General features: G+C 37.6%; 1 protein-coding gene across 5 annotated transcripts in view; it reads right to left on the bottom strand.

Moving 5' to 3' along the window:
• LOC145686776 (netrin receptor UNC5C-like) overlaps window positions 1-24,571 on the bottom strand; it is a 773,553-nt gene that overhangs the window by 269,547 nt on the left and 479,435 nt on the right. For all 5 annotated transcript variants that reach the window (XM_081760434.1, XM_081760431.1, XM_081760432.1 and 2 more), the window contains one exon: window positions 14,603-14,770. In XM_081760434.1, coding sequence (XP_081616560.1) covers window positions 14,603-14,770 — 168 coding nt within the window. The remainder of the gene's footprint in view (window positions 1-14,602; window positions 14,771-24,571) is intronic.

Consider the following 24,571-nt stretch of genomic DNA (forward strand, 5'->3'; position numbering starts at 1 on the left):
ATTTTGTAATGATAGTGATTTGACGATGTGAGTTTAGTTGTCATTGCAACGAAAAAATAAATAATGCATAACTGAAGATCTATCTCGTGAAATCTATATGTACCATTTTTAAAGAGTGTACTTGTTTAAGTTGTGACGTACTACAATAAAAGGTAATATCTTGATGCAGTGTGTAAAATGGATTTTGATATAATCAGTAGCCTTGTTTATATAAATATACGAACTGTGGTCCTCATATATGTACTTTCCCCCATAGAGTGACAAATTTTGAACAATACTAATTCTAGTGACCTTGTAATTGTCGATGCTAGCCAAGTATTTAGTACCCGGCTATTTGAGGCGATCGCAAAATGTATTGATACGCTGACCATGTATTTAAAGGTAGATGGCTAATCATAAACGCGAAAGCAATAAAATCGCTGAGAAAACGTCAGAACGAGCGTATTTGGTGCGGGTCGGAACAATAGACCGCCTGCTGTTTAAAAGATTTCAAAAGGAAGGAAAAAAAAAGGAAAGACGTGTTGCCAGGCAAAGGGATTGTAGCAAGAACCAGCTGCTTGGAAGATGGTTTGTGCAGAGTATTGGAAATCTGCTATTACACACCTGGATCTGGCAAAAAGACCTGGAAACCCTGACTGGCTCACAGTATGATTTACACATCTGGTGAAAGTAAAATTACTGAATAGCCACTTTGGCCGCGTTCGCTACAGGGGGTAACGCTTACTCAAATAGCCTAAGTCTTAGGAACCAAAGAAAGACAAAAGTTTCATGAAAGAAGAAGGGGAGGCGGGGATAAAGTATCACAAGCGACCGACAGACCAAGAAGTAAACCCAATGAATGAATAAGGGCGACGAGATGAGGGTGTAGGGGAGGCAATTGTATTAGCGTTTTGGTCGCTCGGGAAAGGAAGCGCTCACGTGACGTAACGGTGGTGGGGAACTGAATTTCAACAAGGTTTAATTTAACGACTCGTTAACTGCATGTTTACACTGTATAAACTCACGTGAAATTAAACATCGCCCAATTCTCTTTGCATCTTCGCTGCTAAAAAAAAAAAGGTCAACGAAATGTAAGCAAGAAGGCGGGAACTGCGGGAAGGCCATACATCAACGCGGCACAACCAAGATCAACTTTAATTTCGAAATTGGTGGTTTACTCCTATGCATACAGGGTGTTTGTTAATAATTACATACATGTTTAATTCCTTAGTTACAATCAGGCGCGGCTCGTGAGGAAAGTCACACAAATACTACAATTAAGAAGAGTTATCCGACGTTTTTGGTGTTGTAGTTAAGTAACTCTCGTTCCCATATCATGAAACGAAAAGAAAAAAACTGAATTTTACCGATACAACTTAATATAATATCAATAGTACCTAGGTATATTAATATCTTGGTTTGAAGGCATTCTGATATAAGGCACAAATATTCTCTTTACAAGATTCAGAGCGATGTAAATTCTTTCATGTTTTTCTTTTTCTTTTTCTTTTTCTTTAATTCTTTAGTAGAGCACCTAGCAATTTTCCCCCTTTTTAAATCACTTGTAAAATATTTTTCTTTCCCATAGAAAGAGAAAAAGTAGGTTTGAAAGTGATGTTGTAAGGCAACAAATTCATAAGCAATGTAGGCTATCGGACACGGTGGTAATGAAATCAATGATATGGTGCGGAAAGGAGAAAGTTAGAGAAAACTGGAAAAACTCAAGAAAACACACGTATACGGTATTTGCCCTCGAAACAGCCCAGTTGGCAGCCGCTGGAACTGAAGCAGGAACCCCACCCATCAGACCTGAGTATTCTATCAATGAGGTACCGCGCTCCTATCAAATTCATTGCTAGATATATTAATATACCGTTGATATATATATATCAAAATAAGGGGTCAACTACTCCGTCCCCTCCGACAAGACGCCTACATGACTTTTTTCGGCAATGGGCAAAAGGACCGTGACCGTGTTGTCATACCATAGACCACTGGCGCAAATCTCGGGGGGATGAGGGGGACATGTCCCTCAAATCTTGGAACTGAGGGGGACTGTCTCCGCCAATAATCCGATTTAAGATTTCTTTTTTTTTTTCGGAAAAAATGTGATGATTTGTGTCCGATTGCCAGAAAGAAAAGTGAGATGAAATTGATGTGCCCCCCAAAATAAGCCTCAAATCGGCCCGCTTCCCAGTGTTGAAGACAGCTCTACTCCCTGATCATCCATAGGATTATTTTCAACTTCACAAATATTTTGAGCATCGCTTAACAAAAGAAGAAAAAAGTCTTACTTGTCCCCCCAATGCTGAAGACAGATTTGCGCCGCTGCTATAGACTACGTAAAACGACAATTATTTGCATACATTGCATGTGATCATTAACTATAGTAAATATTCTATAATATACTATGGTCAACAAGTGAACAAATCTATTATGTATTTCGAAGAACTGAACACCCTTCGAAAGGACAATTCCTCCTTTGCTTCCCCCACCCCCACCCCCATCCTTCACTACCAATCGCCCTGATCAAAATATTTGTCGGATCACGGTGGCTCAGTGATAGACTGTACATCTGTGGTACGTGGGGTTCCTAGTTCGATTACAACTGGCGCCAAGTGGATTTTGTGATGGACAAACATCGTGTGCGTGGGCTTTGTCGGGTTCTTCCGTCTCTTCCCTTTCTTCATTTCATTCGTTTTTCATCATCACCGTCTCCTTATCCCACACAGCATAACCGTGGGAAGTAAAACTAAAATATTTCATTTTCAAAATACTTGTGACATTATACAGGATGATTCAAAGAAACGGGAAATTTTGAGAGTTGTGTTGGCAACAGTGCCAGTTTGGTAACACTGGATAATGTACACCAGCCTGTCAACGACACCCTGCAATTTAAACAGCGTAACAAACATCTTAGCATTTGAAGGCGGCGCTCCAAGTTCCCTTTAAATGCTGCTAGCAAATAAGAGGCCAGCGGTATTGCAACGTTTATTTTGTACACATCCACGTCTATCCTCTGCCACCTGATCGCGCTATAGTTTGTCTGCATAGCCATAGCCACACGCCTTAGCACTCGGCAACATCGCGTCAAAGCTTGCGTTTTATTCGTTTATCTGAAATACCAAAATGTTTGTCACAGGCTTTAGTTATCATGAATGCTTGGAGTGGTACGCAACGTGCTTTCGTGATCAAAGTGTTTCACAAAAACAATGACAGTGTGGATGGGGCACGTAGAGAATTCAGCCGTCATTTTAATTTACGACGCCACGATCGTCTTCCATCAGCAGATGCAATTAAAACATGGATACGTAATTTCGAGCAAACTGGTTCGGCAATGAAAAAGAAACCTCCAGGCTGTGTGCGAACCGTTCATACACCAGACAATATCCAAGTTGTTCGAAATACTGCCATAAGAAGTCCATGTCGGTCAATCCGTCATCACTCAGTATCTTTACAGTTGTATAGTTCAAGTGTTCGAAGATTAGTACAGGGTTTGCAATGCCATCCATACAAGTTGCAGATCATCCAGGAACTGAAACCCAACAATTATGCTATGCGACCACAATTTTGTGAATTAATGCTTCAAAAGATGTCATCTTAAAAAAATAAATTATACTCTTCTAAAATGGTATTATTTTTACTATTAAATGAGATAAATATTTTTTTAAAACAACTTATTTTCATGAAATTATTTAATTTTCAAAATGTTCCGTTTTCTTTAATCACCCTGTACGTAGTTCCCGATAAACAAAGCAGAAAGACAATTTAAAAAAGAGATTGAAGTTTCATTTCTGTTGCTAAGAACATGATTAAGATTTCCATGACGACGAGCTCCATCACTTGCTCTTTGCTACTTTTGCACGAATAGAAGTTGGACCCACAACACTTCTACAGCACTGCTTATAACAGTACAAGGTACGCATGGCTTGATGCGTGTGGCTACCCAACTCTATTTACATGTGCGTATGTGAGTTTGCACAAAAGAGAGGGAAGCGAGAAAGACCATTAATGGTAGAGTGTACGTCAAGACAGAATTGATGACGCTTCACCGTTTCTCAGAGCATGAATTAACCGGAAAAAGGAACTGCAACCGCTGCTTCCATCTAGCGGAAGAAATAACAATTTACCTCAAATGTTCAAAATGTCGTTTAGGCCCAGGGAATTTGTGGTAGAGTTTTAGCTACGCATTTTCATTAGCTTTCCGCTTGTGTTTGAGGATTTGTTAAGTATGCGTTGCGACGTCACGGTGTATAAGGTATTTACTTACAGACAGTGGCGTATTTAGGATTTTGATTCGGCGGGGGCTATGCAAATTCTCCTGAGTGGGTGTATATATATTGGGTCTACGTAGGTATAATTATATATAGGGGTCTACTATATATACATTTATCTATTTTGGGGGCTTGAGCCCGATAACCACCCCCCTAAATACGCCACTGCTTACAGCACTAACATAGGCTATCCCTTCAACAATCACAATTCTTGCTATTTTCTTTGATGAATCCCTAAATCTCTACCAAACCATAGAATATACAGAATTTCGTTAAGTAGGAGCTTCAAACACTCAAGTTCATATAGGAATGCGCACGAGACAAGATTTGTGGCTATCTCGTCTCGAAAATGTGCTGTAAAAGTGATGTCTCGACTCGAAAAATGTATATTTTTCTATTGAAAGAGCCGTGTCTCGACTCGAATTTTGTCAGGAAAATCCTGTCTCGACTCGTCTCGTGCGCATCCCTAAGTTCATATCACTGATACTTTAAATATAATAATAATAATAATAATAATAATAATAATAATAATAATAATAATAATAATAATAATAATATAACACATATGACTTGTACAGAATGGTCCAAAACTAGTTAGAGTAGTCTTTCATTACTACCTTTTTGTCGTTAATTTTTTATGGTTTCTTTGCAGGTATTGTAAATAATGGCAAGAAGCTTAAGTGAAACACCAGATAAGTAGATTTTGAAGTATCGAAAAACTGAAAATGCCGAGAGGATATGCACCAGAGATGGAGTGGGTCAGTGGGTCGTGGGTCAACAGGGCATGACCCATATCATCCAATCTGATAAATGGACCCACTCAGTGCACTGCAAACAGCGTCTTCTGACTACTTGTGAATTTGTCTACGTTTTACTTTCAAGGCCTCCATTTTACATCTTTTTTCATTTGTTTCAATTTACCTGAGATGAGTATATCTAAGTGAAAAAAGAATTTCAGGCACTTTTGGATATTGATATTTGTAATTGTAATAATAGCAATAGAACTTACTACCTGACTTTCGAGACACAGTCGAATTTTACACTTTTCCCCCTTTTACGTTGGCCTACTTTCAAATTTCATCCTATTTTCCACAGAAAAGTATTTGTAATTCAGTAAGGAAATAATTATATATGATAATTAAATTAAAATTCATCGTAATATGACCCATGACAAACACTTTACCATTTTATATTCACCGCTATTGTAACAGAGAGGTGTTTGAGCGATTGACCTTAGAAATTCAAACTCTGATTAGTAACAATTTCACAGCCTTGTTTTATTGCAAGTGTGGAGCATGGATCAAAGTTGATGACGATAGATTTTGGTGTGTTGTGGGTCAGAGTGGTTCACAGTGAGTAGTGGGTAATGGGTCAGGCTTCCATTCATTCGCCTGGTACACATGACATGGGTAGAATACTCCCCTACTGACTCATCTCTCACATATCAGAGAAAGTTAGATGCAAGAGATTCTGTGATGAATTCACCAGAACCCTAGAACATCCATGAAAGAGGAACATAAGGGCTATAGTGAGTTTAGGGTGCGTTAGGTAATGACTGTACCTTGAGTCACCACCTCGGTCCCAAATGTACAGAATACACGTCACACCACATACAAGGACTCGTTGGTAGTGTACCCAAACAGAAATGAAAACTGTACCGAGCAACGGCAAGCATAGCAGTAATCTTCTCCCTAAAGCATTCTTACACATAAAATGTCCTGGAGGTACTGTATTTACCAAATAAACAGGATTACCTATCTGAACCAGGTTCGAACTAAAACCTTTTCAAAATTAAGGATTTACAAAACTACAACACAACTAACGGAGTAGTGGACAAACACCGTGTGTGCGTGTTTCCTCGGGTTTTTTCCATTTCCTCCCACTTTCTTTATTTCACCATTTCTCAACATCACCCGGCATAACCGTGAAATGTAAAACTCAAAGATACAACTAACGGGAGAAGGTATACCATACAAGATATTTGTTGGGTTTGGTTTAATATATTCTCCCGTGTAAGATACGTTTTCTTAAATATAATGAAAAATATCTTTAGCTGGTATTTCAACGCAAGAGATTCCTGCGTTTGTTAAGTGTATGAGTGAGCATCTTAGTTTGTGTTTGGAGAAGAGTTATGAGTTGTTCATAATTACGAAAACTACATCCCCTTCCCACACAGCCCATCTTCTCAAACCCTTTCTCCGTCATCTTCCATGCAACCCTTTTCTTACGACGAAGGTCCTCCTTGTATTTGTTCATCCCACTCCCAAGCCTCCATACTTCAAGTTCCTTGCTTCTACAAGGAGTCTTAAGTCAACTTTGATGCTCCTTCCTCGTAGACTTCAAAAGGCAAAACACCACCAGCACCCTAGCAAGAAAGCAAGCAGTGATGAAGGAAGGGGGACGTCCGTGAGAACAGCAAAAGTTTGCGGACAAGTGGGTACATAAACATTAACTTACATCCCCCTCATATATAACGATTTTTTAAATACCAAATAGCTTTTTCTGTTTAAAAACGATCACTAGTAACTCAATATTGCTTTCGATACACACACACAACATTAGTGTATATAAAGTATGCTTAGTGATCTCAAATTATGTCGATATACCTAGTATATAGAGAGAAATAACTAAAATGAATAGTAGTGGTGACAATGCGGAACCTTGAGGTACTTGAATTTTGGAAGGAATATGATAATTAATGCACACCTCACTAACCACACTGTCTTATCGGCTTCCATCAACATTATCGAAGTGAATCAGTGTGGATCCGTCAGTCACTTGGGTGGATGAGCACTGGTGAGTAATGCAGGATTTGTCCATGCGTCGTGAGCAAAATTGAGCAGCTATTTGAATGAAAGAAGTTAATTCCGATTCTGATAAAAGCAGCAATACCTAGGGTACATGGGATTGCTGACCCCCTCCCCTAATACCAGATTAGTCAGCACATGGTCGGCTTAAATCCCTCACAGCTTCGTGCGACGTAGTTTTAGTTATTATTATTATCTTACTACGCATATACAATGCGTTATTGCAGCAAAACGATGGAATAAGAATTGGTAATTATAAAATAATTTAAATCTCGCGATTCTACACGGAGCTCCAAAATGCTACAGTGATCAAATGCTTCTGCTAAGTCAATTAAACTAAGAGTAAAATACCGCTACGGTTTTCAGAATAACTTTGGCATGCCTAAATGAAAGATAGGCGGAGTAAATAACTGACAGAAAGAACATAGTGCCAACAAAGGAAGAATCCTGGGGAAAAACCGACGGACACGATATTATCTATTCAAAGCTTAACATATTCTAGAATTGAACAAAGGATCTTTTAACCATTGACCGACCGTGTTTGATGATGACAGTTATTTTACTTCCTTGCGTTCAGAAAGATTCATTGGAGTTTAGTGTCTATTTTTTAACACCAAGGATACATGGGACAATACACTTACGTTTGAAAGTGGAATCCGCATCACAATTTTCACTTGTGTCAGAGGATAGTGGGATCGAACGCGAGAAGCTCCATACTGGTTGAAACAGACTACGAACCTATATTTCTGGGACCCTAAATTCATTTGCAAAGGAAATTCACGGTATTTATGTAGCATTACTACTTTTGTTCTATGAAAATCAATATTAAACCTGAAGTAGCAGCACATTTCAACCACTTCTGGTCTTACAAGAGTGATAAGAACAGAGAAGGGTTATATTCTTTAGATGTTGAATCCATGACAAAAACGCGGTTTTCGCTACTATTTTTTACTGTTCTTGCTTCATTGTGATTAGTATATTTCTAACAGTTCCGTTTGGAATATAATCGGTGTCACTGAGCGTCGTGAGGCAAACCGGGGAGTTATGTGATTAAAAGATGTGACGGCCTCTAGCTCTAGAAAGTTCCTAATACGCTGATTCGCCTGTTAAGGGGCAGGGCGACACAGCGCGTTGACCATGTCTTTGTCGCTAGGCTACACGTAGTTCAGTCAATCGCTAACAGATGGCGTTGGAGCGACTCAGATCCACAGAAAGAGATGTTACGCCAAGCAGTTTCCTTTGGTTGGAATGTAAGGATAAAGTGGACGGGGCCCTAAATCCATATCAGGAAACTATTTCTCTCTACTTTTTTGCAGTTTCTGCTCTGATTCCTATCGACAGATAGACAGACGGACTAACAAATACAGGGTGATTCAAAGAAACGTGAAATTTTGAAAGTTGTGTTGGCAACAAGAACAATGACAATGTGGAGAGGGCACGTACAGAATTCTGCCGCCATTTTTAATTTAGGACGCACAAGATAATTCTATGGAGCTACACCAGCGTCCATTGCACAGAACAAAGTTACTGTGTGGCGTGCTATGTCATCATACGGTGTGATGGGCCTTTCCAATTTTTTTCAGAAGAGAATGGCCATGCGATTATAGTCACATCGAATCGTTATGTCGCCGTACTTGAAACCTTTGTTGTGCAACAACTACAGAGATTCGTGCTGCAGAGTTGACACATGATGGTTTCAACAAGATGGAACAACGTCGCACGCAGCACGAATATAGATGGCTGCTGTACGCGAATTGTTTTGGGAAACGTGTAATTTCGAAATATAGTGACATTCAATGGCCTTCCAGATCCCCTGACTTGCAAGCTTATTATTTCTTTTTGTGTATTCTAAAATGGCATTATTTTTACTATTAAATGGGATGAAAAAAATTTAAAATCTTTTTTATTAAATTATTTAATTTTCAAAATTTATCATTTTTGAATCACCCCTTATATATATATAGTTCTATAAGAGGGGGCCGCGGTGGCTCAGTGGTAGAGCGTTCACCTCTGGACCTTGGGGTCCCGGGTTCGATCCCAGCCCCCGCCAAGTGAACCTTGGGGTGGACAAACATCGTGTGCGTGGGTTTTCTCGGAGTTCTCCCGTTTCCTCCCACTTTCTTCATTCCACCATTTCATTCATTACTCATCATCATCGTCTCCTTTAGCCTAACCAGCATAACCGTGGGACGTAAAACTCAAAGATTTCATTTCATTTTTTTTCCGATCTATAAGACAGCTTACTTATGCAAAGCATAATTTAGAAATTTAAAAATTTATCTCTTCACTTATGATGGTACTTTGTGTATGCTTCATTTTCATTTTCTTTTAATTTCAAGCAAAATAGTTTCTCATTTGACGCATTGCACTGGCGCAATGGCACTTCTTTTGTGCTGCGAACAAAACGCTGTTTATTCGTTTGAAAGTTATAAAAGTTGATAGTGCAGTGAAAGCAGAGTTTTTGGCAGTTTGCCTACGAGAGGAGATTTGGTCTTTTCGGAGAGTTAATGAAATCCGTAGAAATTAACGAATCTATAGAACACTTGGGAAGATTGTTTCAAATACTTTCTGTATTACTTCTACTTCCGCCTGGTTTTACTGTCTAATATAAAAGCCTTCTCTATATACTTTCTTTCTAGTTCATTTCCAGCCTGAATTTAAAAGAACTTAAAAGTAAAGCGTATCATCTATCGTACGTTTTGAGATTGTCTAATTTCCTCTTTAACATCATTTTGCCCCAAGTTTTCGCTTTGCCCTGTCTCACTCTGTTTCCAAGAATACAGCCAAGTTTCAGGATTAAGAATGTCCTTATTCTTATCCTCTCGCTTTTAGTCTGAGGAAACGAGATGCAACAAAGAATTAAAAGATAACAGATCAGAAGAAGATACCCTCATCTCGCAAAGAATTGCGCTGGAAAAATCAACTTCAGTCAAACATCACAGTCTTTGTGGATTACACGAAGGACGTGCCAGTGTGTGTCTCTAATTTACCATTCAAGAAACTACAGTCTGTCTGGTGCGACTAGTGTGTTCTCGAGACGAGGAGTGTTTTTTTTAATTCGAGACGAGACGAGAGAAGAAATTTCATGAGTGTCGTCAGTGGCGGATCTAGAAAGTAAAAACTGGGAGACAGTCGGAACCCAGACTATGATATCATACGTTTACTATAAACTTGCAAAAATATATATAAATAATAGCATAATTTATTTTTGTCACTCAAAAAACTAAAGGGGGGCTACGAGGCAGGAGTGACAAGGGGAGATCTGTACGGAGGATGTTTCAGGACATCCCATTGAAACGTTAGCAGCAGGTCAAAATGTTTTCAGCTTAGGATCTTCTTAGTCACATATGGCCTAGCATTGTCCTGGAGTAGCAGTATCGAATTCCAGAGCTCCCTTCAGCGCTTGGCTTTTTGATGGCTTGCGTAACAGTTTACATTTCTGAATCATGCGCGACTTCTGCACGAATAAATTAGGTAACACCTCGGTGCGCTGTTCTGAATGAATCCATAACGCACCTTACCGTGTTTAACGACTTTCTTCAGCTGAGGAAACACTAGGGGACACCGCTGGACGTGACAAACATCTTGGCATTTGAAGGCGGCGCTCCAAGTTCCCTTTAAATGCTGCTAGCAAATGAGAGGCCAGCGATATTGCCACATTTATTTTGCACACATCCACGTCTATTCCCTCTCACCTGATCGCACTGTAGTTTGTCTGCTTAGCCATAGCCACACCCCTTTACCACTTGGCAACGTCGCGTCAGATCTTGCGTTTTATTCGTTTAGCTGAAATGCCAAGATGTTTGTCACAGGCTTTAGTGCACACTGGGAATCACACTGCTTCGTCTATCGGCAAACATTTCATAATGTCGATTAGGTACAACGGCGCTACGGTCTTAAGTATCCTTTTCACTTGGACAATCTATATACAATCAGATAAATAGCAGAAAGAGATATTGCAGCAAAGGAGTGGAGGAAATAAGGGAGGAAGCAGTTTATGCGTAAGCATGAAGCCAGGAGTGGTACACCTGTAAAACCATCGACTATGATGTCAATATTTTTTTTTCCTGTCATCATTTTCCTTCTTCAACGCTGTTTCCTGCTTGTTCCTTGTTGTTTCCGAGTGGATTACAGAGAAGAGGATGCAAACTGTGACCTCACAGATCATACAATTGGAAATGACTGCCTTGGGGTCAATAGTTTTTTTTTTTTTTTTTACATACATAGAATACGTTTAATAGACGATATCAAATAGGATATTGTCTATTATGGATGGACGATATCAAAACAAAAAAAAATCGTACGTGAAGACGAAGAGGTTACGACAACCGACCTGCCAATAATGGCAGAATATCTATGATAATGATGGTGATAATAGCTTATTTGCTGCCAAAGGATGTAGTGAAATTTAATGCATTATTGCTAATTTCTCGTTGGTGAAGAATTGCAAAATTTCATACATGATCAAACGCTTTTGCTATATCAACGAAACTTTTCGAAAAAAAAAAAATGTCTCACTGAGTAACTTTAGTTATATGAGATTTAATTCTACACTATTTTAACCAGATAACCACAAGAATAAAAGCAATATGGGCATTTAAATGATTGACTATAATGTAAAAGTACCTATTTTATGTGTAAAAGGTGGGACAAAATTGTCACAAAGTAATACTTAAGTTTTTAATTATACGTCTTTTTTTGTTATTTTGAAAGTTCTTTATAGAAGTGTCTAACAATAAAACACGTAATTCGTTTAGAAAAGTATGCATATGGCGTTACATACTACATTACCACAGATGATACTTGTAAAAATACACAAAATGGAACAAGAGGAGGATGAATGTGAAATCAAAATATTCCAAAGGTATTGTTTCTTTTCCATATGCAGAGACCAGAATGATTATATGTGTATAGGAATAAGAAAGCCTATACACACAAATAAAACGGGACGTAAATCAAAATAAAAGTGGAGAGAACGAATGATAGTTTCTCGTTTAATAGGGACAGGAAAAAGAATTATGGGAGAACTGTTTATCGACTATTATCTTCCAAAATGGCGGTAATGCAATCGTATAGTCTCCCACGAAATTGTCGTTTCATGATTCAGATTGAATTGCTCGGACCACACAGAACGGCCATGTTCCGTCTACAACAACTCTCCACACTAAAACAAAATAGGAGAAAAACAGACAGAAAAAAAAAAACTATATAATCCTTGTCTGTGCATTCTCTTAACTAAAACACTATGGATATGTTTTATTTTATTTCATTCCTGTTGGAAAGACAATGACAGTTTTAGTGGCCATAAAACTTTGACATGGAGAGCCTTTGTTAGAATGAGGCGTACGTACTTCAGAAGAAAGAAAGAAAAAATGAAATAGTATTCACGCTTAGCGATGTTTTATTGTTCAGGCCCCATTTGTATACACTTTCCAGCCATTATTTATTACTACTTTCGGTGATTAACTGTTTAACTTCCGTGATTAAGAATTCGTAAGAAAAGAAAGGAGAAAAAGAAAGTTACGTAACATCATGGAATGTTTCTAACTCAGTTGGATGTATAGAAGGAATAACTTCTTAAAAATCACGTTATTTACATCACAATATTTGAAATTGAAGATGATAACAGCCACAGTCGACAGCGTGGTCCTCTAATCCATCTCTCTTAAAGGATACCTTGTGTGATGAGAAACGGCCTATGCAGTGATGGTTAATCTTGCACGACATCTGTGTACCTACAAAATCCATTGAATTCAAGCCTCGGTTATAGTTCGGAGTCCATGTTAACAGTAGGTCCCGTTCCTCATAACCTTGGTGTTGAATGAGGATGCAAATTACAAAAATTCAATCTCAAATGACAACAGAAAGCAAAATACAAAAGCTCAAACTCGCATGAACAACAGAATGCAAAATACAAAAACTCATACTAAAATGATAACAGAATGCAAAATATACAAAAAAAAAAAAAAACTCAAATGACAACAGAACGCAAAATACAAAAAATCAAACTCAAATGACAACAGAACGGAAAACACAAAAATTCAAACTCAATGACAACAGAACGCAAAAAAAAAAAAAAAAAAAAAAAAAAGAACAGAACGCAAAATACAAAACCTCAAACTCAAATTTCAACAGAACGCAGAGCTACAACGTTAAAGTTCTACAGAACTTCGCCAGCATAATAGTGGCAATTATAAACAAACAATAATTACTAAATTTGTCTATAAAATGACTGTTATTACAGAATTTGCTCAATATCTAACTTACTGTAGAATATGTACAAAGTGCCAGTTATTGTGGAACATAATATGCACGAAATTGCTCTTATTATACAACAAAATACGGAGAAAACCACAATTTTAGCAGAACAAACCGAAGTTGTGTTTATTATAGAATAGGATATTTTGAAAACCACAATTATTAAAGAACACTTTGTGCAGAAAATCACAGTTGATCCAGAAAACAGTCTACAAAATCACTGTTTAATAGAATGTGTTCAAAATCACAGTTTCTACAAAATGTGTACAGAATGACAATTCCTATGGGAACAAAAATGCACGAAATTTTCTTAAAATATTACAGAATAGGGTACGCAAAGAAATCGTAAATATTACAGGAGAGAGAGCATACAAAATCAAGTTATGGCTACACAAGAACACAACGCACAATATTGCAGATATTAAGAGGCCCAATCACAGCGAAATTAAAATATCGCTAATTTTACAGTAATTACGTGATATTTTCAAACAGATATAAGTTAATCGAAATGTGGAACAAGAGCGTGCTAGACAATATTATTTTACATGAGATATCGTCATCTCGATTCACTTATCTGCTTTCGATTTCCAGCTACTTAGAAAATCGGCATTTATTTTTGCGTTTCTAAATGGCTGCAAACGTAAAGCTACTAGGTGACTTGTCATAACAATACCTCATGTAAAACAATATTGTCTAGGGTGCTGTTGTTTCACATTTCGATTAACTTTTATCTATTTTAAAATATCAAATCGTTACTATAAAATTAGCGGTATTTTAATTTCACAGTGATTAGGCCTCTTACGAGACCGGAATATCCATAAAATCGCCGGTATCATACAATACACACACAAAAGCGTAGTTCTAATGGAACATTTGCAAAAATGTGTTCATTACAGAATAGCTATAATATATCGCAAATCGTAATCCAGTTATTATTATCCACAAAACAATTACGATTATAGTTCGTGCAGAAAATTGCAGTTATTACAGAGTATTTTGCACAAAAAATCGCATTTCGTACAAAAAGAGTGTATTATAGAATCACAGTTATTATAGAACAGAATGTTATTATGAAACAGGCTTTGCTTTATATTTCCTAGAGTGTCCAGATTTTATATGAATATTTCTCCACTTTTGGACACCTTTTACTATCTACTGAGACATCTATCGGCTATTTTGAAAAGTATTTAATAGTAGTATACTAAGTTTAAATTAACTTAAAAAGTAGCTCAACTTAAAAAAAAATACCTAAGGATTTTTCTTTTTTTAAAGTAGAAATCTCACCTGGACACATGGCAGTGCAATCTGCTTTCTGAACAGCGGATCCTGGACATGCCGCTCCACCATTCAGCGGCGCAGGGTTTGTACAAATTCTTGTTCTTTTCTGAATTCCTCTTCCGCATCGGCTGTTGCACTCAGACCATTGAGACCACGTTGACCAACCTCCGTTCACTGAAAATAATAATAATAAAAATAATCTGAAAAATATTCATTGTTTAAGAATCAGAGCTGGAACATCAGAGCTGGAAAATAGTGTATAATCCACAATTAAATTTTGGCCACTTAATTATCGAATTTTCAGCTACAAGCCGTCAGCAAGATTAATTTACAGTGGATTGTCAACACTCACCTACAACAATGGGAAAAATAAGTGAAACGGAGCCAACGAGGATTTATGTCGTTTCCTTTTGTGTCAATCAATATAAGAGCCTCGAACACTTGCAAAGGCTTCCTAGACACTAAGGGCCTTAGACAGAGTCGTTTTGAAGCGCGATTAGTGCCATACTAAAGAGTTCGACTAACATAAGTCTTCTGCAGTAGTCAGTAATTTAGTATGACGCTAATCATATGTCGAAACGACTCTGCTTAAGGCGGTAATCTGCTAACCAGTGTTTGTAGTTTGAAGGAAATTTCCAGGGAAATTTCATTTGGTAAAAAGGGAAAAGGGATTTTTTTCGACAGAACGTGAAAATCCAGGGAAATTCTGGCGCTGACAAATTGACCAATATAAATGCTTTTTTTTTTTTTTTTTTTGTTCTTCAGAAAATAAACCAATACGATAGAATAGTGTGTGTTTGTGTCTTCAAAGTAGAATAATTTGCACTGGATGTATTTTTTGTAATAAAAAATTGAAGGAAAAAGTAAAAAAAGCAAAAAGCAAATGAATAAAACAAATATGGTTGGTACTTCCTTTAATATAACTAAATTAGTCTTATCACATAACTTCTATCATAGGAATTGGACACTCAACAAACAGGGAAAATCTGATGAGAAAAGGGAAACTTTTGGGACAGCCGAGGGAAATTTTGTTGAGAAAACCTATCAACACTATTGCCAACTAGCGAGGGAATTTTTGTGATCAACGGATCAAATCAGCGATACAATTCAGTGTGGGCAAAGTATATATATATATATATATATATATAAAAAGGCTTGAATATTGTTAGAAAGAATACTGACGTAGATATGACACAAGATGCACTGAAGAGTTAAATGTGCCATCGCGACGTGCAAGTGACGGGAACTTATTAATAATTTCAGGAACGACGACCAACCATGAATATTTTAGATTTGCTTTATTAATACTGTAGAATATTTCCAAAGCTATAATCAGTGGCGTATTTAGGGGGTGGCTAACGGGCTCACCCCCCCTCCAAAATAAACTTCTAATATTCACAACTTCATTAAAATTTGTCGGTACCCAAAGGGGAAAAAAATAGGTGTTTATTCACGTGTTGTGCATAACCCCTCCCCGCGAAACAAAATCCTAAATACACCATTGGCTATGATGAACAAAATACAAGATGAATATTCTGATTGCGAATCGTTCCTAGCTATCACCTTAGACAGACAGTAAGTTCATTTAATTAGCCCTGTTATTTAAGACATTCCAAATAAAACCGGAAGGTCATTAACGTGGAAACAATAACTGGAAAAGGGAATGAATTTTTGGGAGTAAATAGGCCATGATCCAGGTCTGCAGTCAATGGAAGACACGGAGAACATGCTCCCCCCTCCTTAGCTAAATTCTACCCGCTCCTTGTGTCGGAAACAGTTGTTATGCCTAGGTTACCAACTTTTCATAAAGGTGATGCGGTACAAACCCTCACAAAATAAATAAATACAGTAAAATAAAAATAAAGATCAATGCATAAGATGGTACATGTGTCTGAATATTCGCCTATAGATCCAATCTTCAGTATAACTTTGAATGCAGTTTTAGAACCAAATTCCCAAAATTTGGTTCATAAATTCATCTCTGCATTGAATAAAAAGATATTAGAAAAGTTTCAATAGACTGCTTAAAAATCTAATGAAACATTGTCCCTGCGTTGCGTGAGACGTAATTTTGAATATCAAAACTGAGGCAGTAACAGATAAATACACCTGTCTATTGCTTATCCTCCCTACAGATGTTGTCTGCCATGTTTAATTAAAAGATACAAGTTATAGATGTTCGCTTCATAGGATTGGCGAAAAATGAATCAAACAAGATTAGTTATATCAGTGAGGAGCCAATTTCATCATATTAGAAACAATGACAATTCATAGAAGGTACATTCTTCCTTTTCTTTTTTCTCTCTCTTTTTTTTTTTTTTTTTTTTAAGAGTGGAACATAAATGTCTTTATATGTGCTTCTTGGTTTATGGCACGTCTTACTCGCCTGCCAGATTGAATTTATCCAACCAGTAAAATACATACGTATATTAAGATACATAGGATCTAGGTACTGATACGATGTTTAGGCAACCAAAACTACACTTGTGATATACGGGTTACATAACTTACACATTAAGGTAACAACTGGAATGTTAGTTTGGAAACCAATCAAGACAGCAAGTCCCGGAATGAACATAGAACTCCCAAGTACTGGATGTTGTAAACGCAGTTTTTCCAGTGTGAATCCACTACAGGGAAACAAAAGTGTACTTGAGTCAAAGTCAGAAAAAGTTTTCTTTTCTTTAAAAAGAGCAAAATTTCCGTTTTTTCCCCCAGAAAGCGGTTATTTTATGGAGAAAAATCTAGGTTCTAGAAAAGTTTTCTGTTTTGCATCTCTACCAACATTACACAGCCTCGTTGTTGTCAATAAACCAAATCAAATCGTTCAATTTAACGTCCGTTAGGTTAAGAGAGACGATGATTAAGGTAATTGAATGATGATGGAAGAATTAGTAGAATGAGAATGTGAGAGGAAAAACGGGAGTTCCCCGAGAAAACCCACAAACACGATGTTGTCCATGATAAATTTACTTGGCCGAAGATCGAACCAGGTACCTCACGTACCAGAAGTAAGCGCTGAACCACTGAGCCACTGTGTCCCCTTGTTGACAATAAATCCAATGCCAAAACAGGGGCGGATCCAGGGGGCGATCGGGGCGATCGCCCCCCCCCCAGAAGAGGAGATTTTCTTATTTTTTTATATATAAATAAAACCCATCCCAAAGTTTGGAGCCCTTAAAAGTAGCAGTATGACAACCCACCGCCCCCCCCCAGAAGTCGGTCCTGGATCCGCCCCTGAAGCAAGAAGTAAGAACGCAGAAATTTACTGGTTTAAACACTTACAACCTAGTCGAACACGCCCCATGTGGGCGGCCATAGCCCTACGTAGGATGTGGATTTCTTAAAATTTGTAAACAAACAAAGTATAGTCTTAGTTCTTTTAGAAACTTAACCAAATTCGCTCAAAGATAAACACAAAGTTCTACACATACACCTGATGGTTGGAAGCTAGAAAAATCTTAAGAAGAAATTATCACTTCCATAAGAAGAATGAGACTTCCCACTTGTCGCTGAGAGAGAAGCTCTAAGGAGATGATCTTCCCTTAGAGAAGGGAAGAGAGGACCATGAAGCCAAAAAGCGAAAGGTGGAAGATGCACGTTCATCAGCCACCCCTTGGCCATATATTACATGCTACGGAGACGCCACACACAACCAACTAACAAAACGCCTAAGCCATTTTGCAGGCTGACGTTAACTTCCGGGAAACTTTACTCCAGAAACAAATGACGGTCGTGTGTGCATGAGATGAACACAAGCACCAACCACTCTTCTGCAAACCCAAAGAGACCTACGACACACACAAACACACACATACAGATATGCAGGAAGATTAGGGGGCAGCTAAGAACTAGAGTTCTCGTAGGGAAAGTACCAACCACTTTATCTTGTGCACAATTCTCACATACGTTAAAAAAAATCACTTCTTGAAATTAGCATATAGTAGTTCTACATTAAGGGCTTATTTTTCAACCGCTTTCTTTTTATGATTACCGTACTCTATTTGAAAGAAACTGTACAAGGGCGAAAAAATAGCAAGAGTACAAGGGCAAAAAAAGTTAAGTATTTCCTCTCAAAGATCATTTTGTTCTGTTTTTTCGCTTGCATGTAACATTTGTTTTCTTTGAATGTTTTTTTCCCTTCTTCTGTTCAGGACGTACACATTCTTTCCATTTCAGATTACACTCATTACCGGTTTCTTCATTTTTTTCCCTTTTGCCCTTCTTACCGTGTGCTTTTCTGAGGTTGGCCTTCCCTTGTGATCTTGTCTTAATGAACAAAAATAGCTTTTTTTCCCTGTTGTTCAACCGCAACGCGACCATTTGCCAAAAAAGGATGTCGTTAGGATACTCTTTAACATTTGTACTTTTTCTATTTCTTTCTTTCTCTCTCTCTCTCTGGTTTTAATTTCCTGTCATCTTGCTCTTACACATATGCATATAAGTCATACAGAACGCGTTCATAATTACTTCGTGCGTAGATGTTGGTTAATTGGTGCGCAGATACGAAAAGGAAACGATCTTATATCTGCATACGAACATTACAATCCCTCCCCCTTGCCCTTTCCAAACCCATTTCTTTGATGGTAAAGACAAATGTGTACCACAAGAATAATTTCTAACTCTGTATGATACTAAGCACAAATGCTTAGGAAAAAGAAGTTAATTTGTGATAGCAATTATGAGAGAGACACGGTAACCATATTTTCAAGGTTCATTGTGTGTGTGTTTCTGAATTTGTTCAGTCCTCTGTACAGAGACGCACCCACGGAGGAGGGTCCACCGAATCCGGACACACCCAAAAAATTTCCTAACTCAACATACATTTATACACTTTTTCAATAAAACTCTACTTGCTTAACAGGAAAATGATTGATATAGCATGAAAATTTGATCTTACGCTTCATCTGTACTTTTTCTCTTACAAAAACAATCTAGTTCTCTTATTTTCCGCCTGAAAATATAAATGGAAGTATTTTACAATTACTTATCGTGTTGTCAGGTGCAGAATAATATCCGTTCCATACTACATAGATGTAGTGGTTTGAAGTACTCGACCTCCTCCTCGAAGCTTGAAACAATCCCAAGAAAAATTTCTGACTGCACGCCTGCTTCTATTTAAGTGTAGTTAGTTCTAAGTATCGAGTATCACTTTGACTGACCTGTCTTCCATCAAATTTAGCTCCACAAAACACTTGAAAAAAAAAATGCTATTAGGGAAGGGTAAGGGATTGCTAAAGTCTGTACATCCCAGGTCTACCTTGATTAGAATTTTCAGAGATTTAGTTTCTCCATTTTTACCCTCTAGAGCTACTACGCCTGATAATTACTCGACTTTCTCCGTCCTCCGTTTGAAAAGTTCAGAATACCACCGATAGCAGCGCCACTCTTTCGCGATATTCCCCCAAATCTGATTGGCTATTTACTTGTCTAGCTATCTCTCTGATTGGCTATTCAACGGGGAACATGGAAGAAGTACGTCGCTGCATATATACATAATGTTGTAAAACAAAGCTGGTCTAATAAGCATGCTTACTATTATGGGTGTAAACTTTAACTTCCTCATTCTTCTCTATGAGAAATTAGACATAGTACGAAGAATCGTATGATTAAAAGGATGGAATTAATTGTGCTCCATCTGCTGCGAAGGAAAAATTATATATGAACTTGAACTGACCATGGAAGTTATCTACCCACATCGACTAAGACTAGAATTAAAACATTGACATCTGTACCTAACGGCATTTGGACGAGTTAATGAGTGGTGATTTAATGCTGGGTTTGCTGGGAATGGTATCACGAAGAATGCGTCAGAGGGTCAGGGGGGGAGAAAGAAAGAAAAGTTTAGCGGCAAGGGTGGGTGCATTCTCACAGTAATTGCTATGATAACTTCCAACGTTTCGTGTTAGTCCTTCCACTGAATTCTTCTGGCATCTTTTTTTTTTCTTTCTTGTGTTCTCAAACCGGTAGCTTTATGCCAGATAAAACGAGAACAGGCAGCAAACGACCACTCCCCTTCCATATACACAACAACAAAAGGAACTAATGCACCTTTAGTACTAGTAACACAAGAAATAATCGTGGGATATGATATGTTACATTTAAACTGGAATTAAAGGAGAGTCACCAAATTTCGGGACATATGAAGTTAACACTACGTAAAAAAATCATTAAATATTTAATGATTTTTAAAATAATGAATTATTATTTTAAAAAGTACTCCCTCATTGTTATCATTTAACATAATACATGGACATTAGTGAGTTGTATTATTTGTTCATTGAATTTTAGCATCTCTTTTTAACAACGAGGCTACATGAGACGTGGACTTACCTACAGTTTTGAAGGTAGAATCCTAACCACCGCAATACGCTTAACAGGCCTAATCACTTCGAAATTAAATACCACTAATTTTACAGTAATTATGTGATATCTTCAAATAGATAAAATATAATCGAAATATGGAACAAGGGCGCCCTCGAGAATATTATTTTGCATGAGGTACCGTTATCACGAGTCACCTAGTGGCTTTCTCTTTGCAGCCGAAAATAAATCCCGATTTTCTAAATGGCTGGAAGCCGAAAGCAGATAAGTGAGTCGTGATAATGGTATCTCATGTAAAATAATATTGTCTAGTGAGCTCTTGTTCCACTTTTCGCTTATCTTTTATCTACTTGAAAATATCACATAATTGCTCTAAAATTAAGCATTTTAATTTCGCCGTGATGGGGCCTCTGCCACTGAAAATCGGACCAGGGACCCAGTGATCTAAAGGCGCACGTGGTAACATGAGTTATTATTATATTGATACAACCATGAAGCTATATGAGACAGACCTATTGTGAGCGAACCACTACTGAGGTTTGTATACGAAGAAAGTTTTCATTCACTGAGAATCAAACTCAGGAGCACGAGTAGGAAACGCATGCACGTTAGCTCCTCGGTCTCAAGGAAACATAATACTAATAATAATACTAATTCTATTTCGATGAGATGAGTTTCGAGATTCACTCCTGGTCAAATTCCTGTCCTTGCGTGTTTAGCCGCGTTGTCACCAAGTGTTTCACCTCCTCGTCTGAAGCGTAATATCGTGCACAATGTGAAGAACGCTCTCGAACGTCATTCCCAATTCTGCCATCAGATGTCGTAATGTGATTCTCTTGTTCGTCCTGAATCAGGTCCTCTACGTGGACTGTGTTCAAATTAGGGATGGGCAAAACCGGTTTTTATAAAAACCGAAAACCGGTTTCTATAAAAACCGAAATCCGAAAAACCGATATTTCGGTTTTCTCCGAAACCGGTTTCGGTTTTCTCCAAAACCGGTTCGGTTTTCACTGGTTTCGGTGAAAACTTTTCGAAAACACATAAGACTATTTCTGTGGAAATGGATTCGGTTTCCGGAGAACAACGAAACACCATTCTGGTCAGAAATAGAACAAATTTTGAAAAAAAAACCGGAATCGGTTTTGAAGAAAATCGAAACCGGATCTGGTGAAAAACCGGACCGGTTTTGGAGAAAACCAATAACCGGTTTCGGAGAAAACCGAACCGGTTTTTCGAAAATTTTCAAAAAACCGGTTTCGGTTTTTCTAAAAACCGAAAAACCGGTTTTTGTGCCCACCACTAGTTCAAATCTGTGGGTCGGCCATTGCGCTCGTCCACAGGTTTGATGTCTCGTAAGTGGCGTTTTCTCTACCAGCCGCAAACTTTCGACACCATTCTGAGACATGTTGACAAGACATTACACTCTCTCCGTAAACCCCTACGAACTGCCGGTGAATTTCAGCCACGGTCACATGTTTCGCCCACAGAAATCGAATAACTGAGCGGATTTCTTCGCGACATCATTTTTTATAACTGAGTCTTAATTTGTGTTTACCTACTACTAGCGCTATAGGTGGCAGGTAGCTGAAACTGTAGAGTTGCCAACTCCATGTGTTAAAATCAAGGATGTTATAAAATAGAGGATCTGCCCATACAGCAAAATCGTGAAGCCATACGTCACACCTTGGCCACACCTACTCCGCCCTCTCCGCGCCACTAAGATCGCAATGTTTCGAGCCAACAAACATGGCGGAAACGAGAGTAGCCAATCAGACATGCCGGCTCAGACGATGCTCAGTTGTTTTTTGGCTTCACTGAGTTCATAGGATGAAGATACGTATGGATAGATTCTCTATTTTATAACATCCTTGGTTAAAATTACCTCACACTACTGATTCCTCTATAACAGAAAAAAACTCCAGAAATATCGGTCTTGTAACCTTAGTTTTTGATCCTCCCTCGTACCTACGCGCACATTTTCTTTAATTTTCCTCTTTAAGAGACCTTATCACTGCGAAATTAAAATACCGCTAATTTTACAGTAATTCTGTAATATCTTCAAATAGATGAAAAATAATCGAAATGTGAAACAAGAGCGCCCTAGACAATATTATTTTGCATGAGGTACCGTTATTACGAGTCACCTAATAGCTTTCCGTTTGCAGCCATGTAGAAACGCGAAAATAAATGCCGGGTTTCTAAATGGCTGGGAATGGAAAGTAGATAAGTGAGTGGTGATAACGGTATCTCATGTAAAATAATAGTGTCTAGGGAGGTCTTGTTCCACTTTTTGATTATTTTTTTAATCTATTTGAAGATATTACAGAATTACTGTAAAATTAGCGGTATTTTAATTTCGCCGTGATGGGCCTCTTAAGTTTATTATAATAAATGCACGCGCTTTTTTTTAAATAAAAATTTGCATTAGTGTGGAAGTACAGATAATGCTGCGAAAAAGCAAATTACGTAATAAACATTTTACAGTGGGCATTAAAACAAACAACATGAAACACAGAATGCTTCTGATCGGTTCGAGTGTTTAAGACTATACAGCAACGTTTCCTTATCTTCGTCCCATTATGGTTAAGTAAGGTTTCTGTGTCTGTCTTCCTCGAAGTGCGAACAACCAGCCGAGATTGAGATTAGATACATATTTATATTACGCACGGAACACGACAAGAGAGAGAGAGAGATAAAAGAAAAAATTCAATTTAGTTTCTCTAATTGCGTTAAGTAATATCATTTCTGCTCGGCTGGAAGGTAAAATAAAAATCACTTCAAAACTGTAATCAAGCCTACTTATTACCCATACTTGAGGCCATATTTTTTCCCCTTAACTGTCTTTTTACAATACTTGTTATTCTTTTTATGTTTCTTTTCTTTTCTTTCTATTTTTATGCTTTCTTCGTAATATCAAAACGTATTTAAGAACGAAAAATTATTTATTTTCTTGTACTTTAGTTTTTTTTATTATTAGTACAATAAAAAAACACTTAGCGTAAGAGCTTTTTGTGTACCTGAGCCGCTCCAACGCCATCTGTTAGTGGCCGTCTGAACTACGTCGTCTAGCGAAGAACAAGCACTGCGTTGCTCTAACAGATATATCAGAACCTTTCTAGACGTAATTGCCGTTACGTCTTTTATTCGCATAACTCCTCAGTTTGCCTCAGGACGCAGGGTGGACGCCGAAAATTGGGAATCGAACCCGGGACGACGTGTACATGAGTCCATCGCACTACTAGACTATAATGTTCCTATCATTAATACATACTGATTTCAAATCATCCTTACAATGAGCAGAATATGTATTTTTTTTTTTACTTTATTTTACTATGTAAGGATTTTTCTTTAGTTACTTCAAGAGTATTGTGTTTTCTTTCATTTTTAAAGCATTGTATTTACTTGTACTTTTAAGCAATTAAGTATTCCTGATTATTGTTTAATATGCTTATTAGCTCATCATTTCTTTAGCGATATTATTATTATTATTATTATTATTATTATTATTATTATTATTATTATTATTATTATTATTATTATTGTTTCCTTTTCTCTTAATAACAATGGTTAGATGTTAGAACAGCAACGGCCGAGTCTCCTCCGTTTTAATAAAGACATTTGAATTTTACTTTCAATGTGGCTAAAGGATTT

This window comes from Thermobia domestica, chromosome 5 (assembly GCF_964235325.1).
Source record: "Thermobia domestica chromosome 5, izTheDome1.hap1.1, whole genome shotgun sequence".
Taxonomy (NCBI): Eukaryota; Metazoa; Arthropoda; class Insecta; order Zygentoma; family Lepismatidae; genus Thermobia; species Thermobia domestica.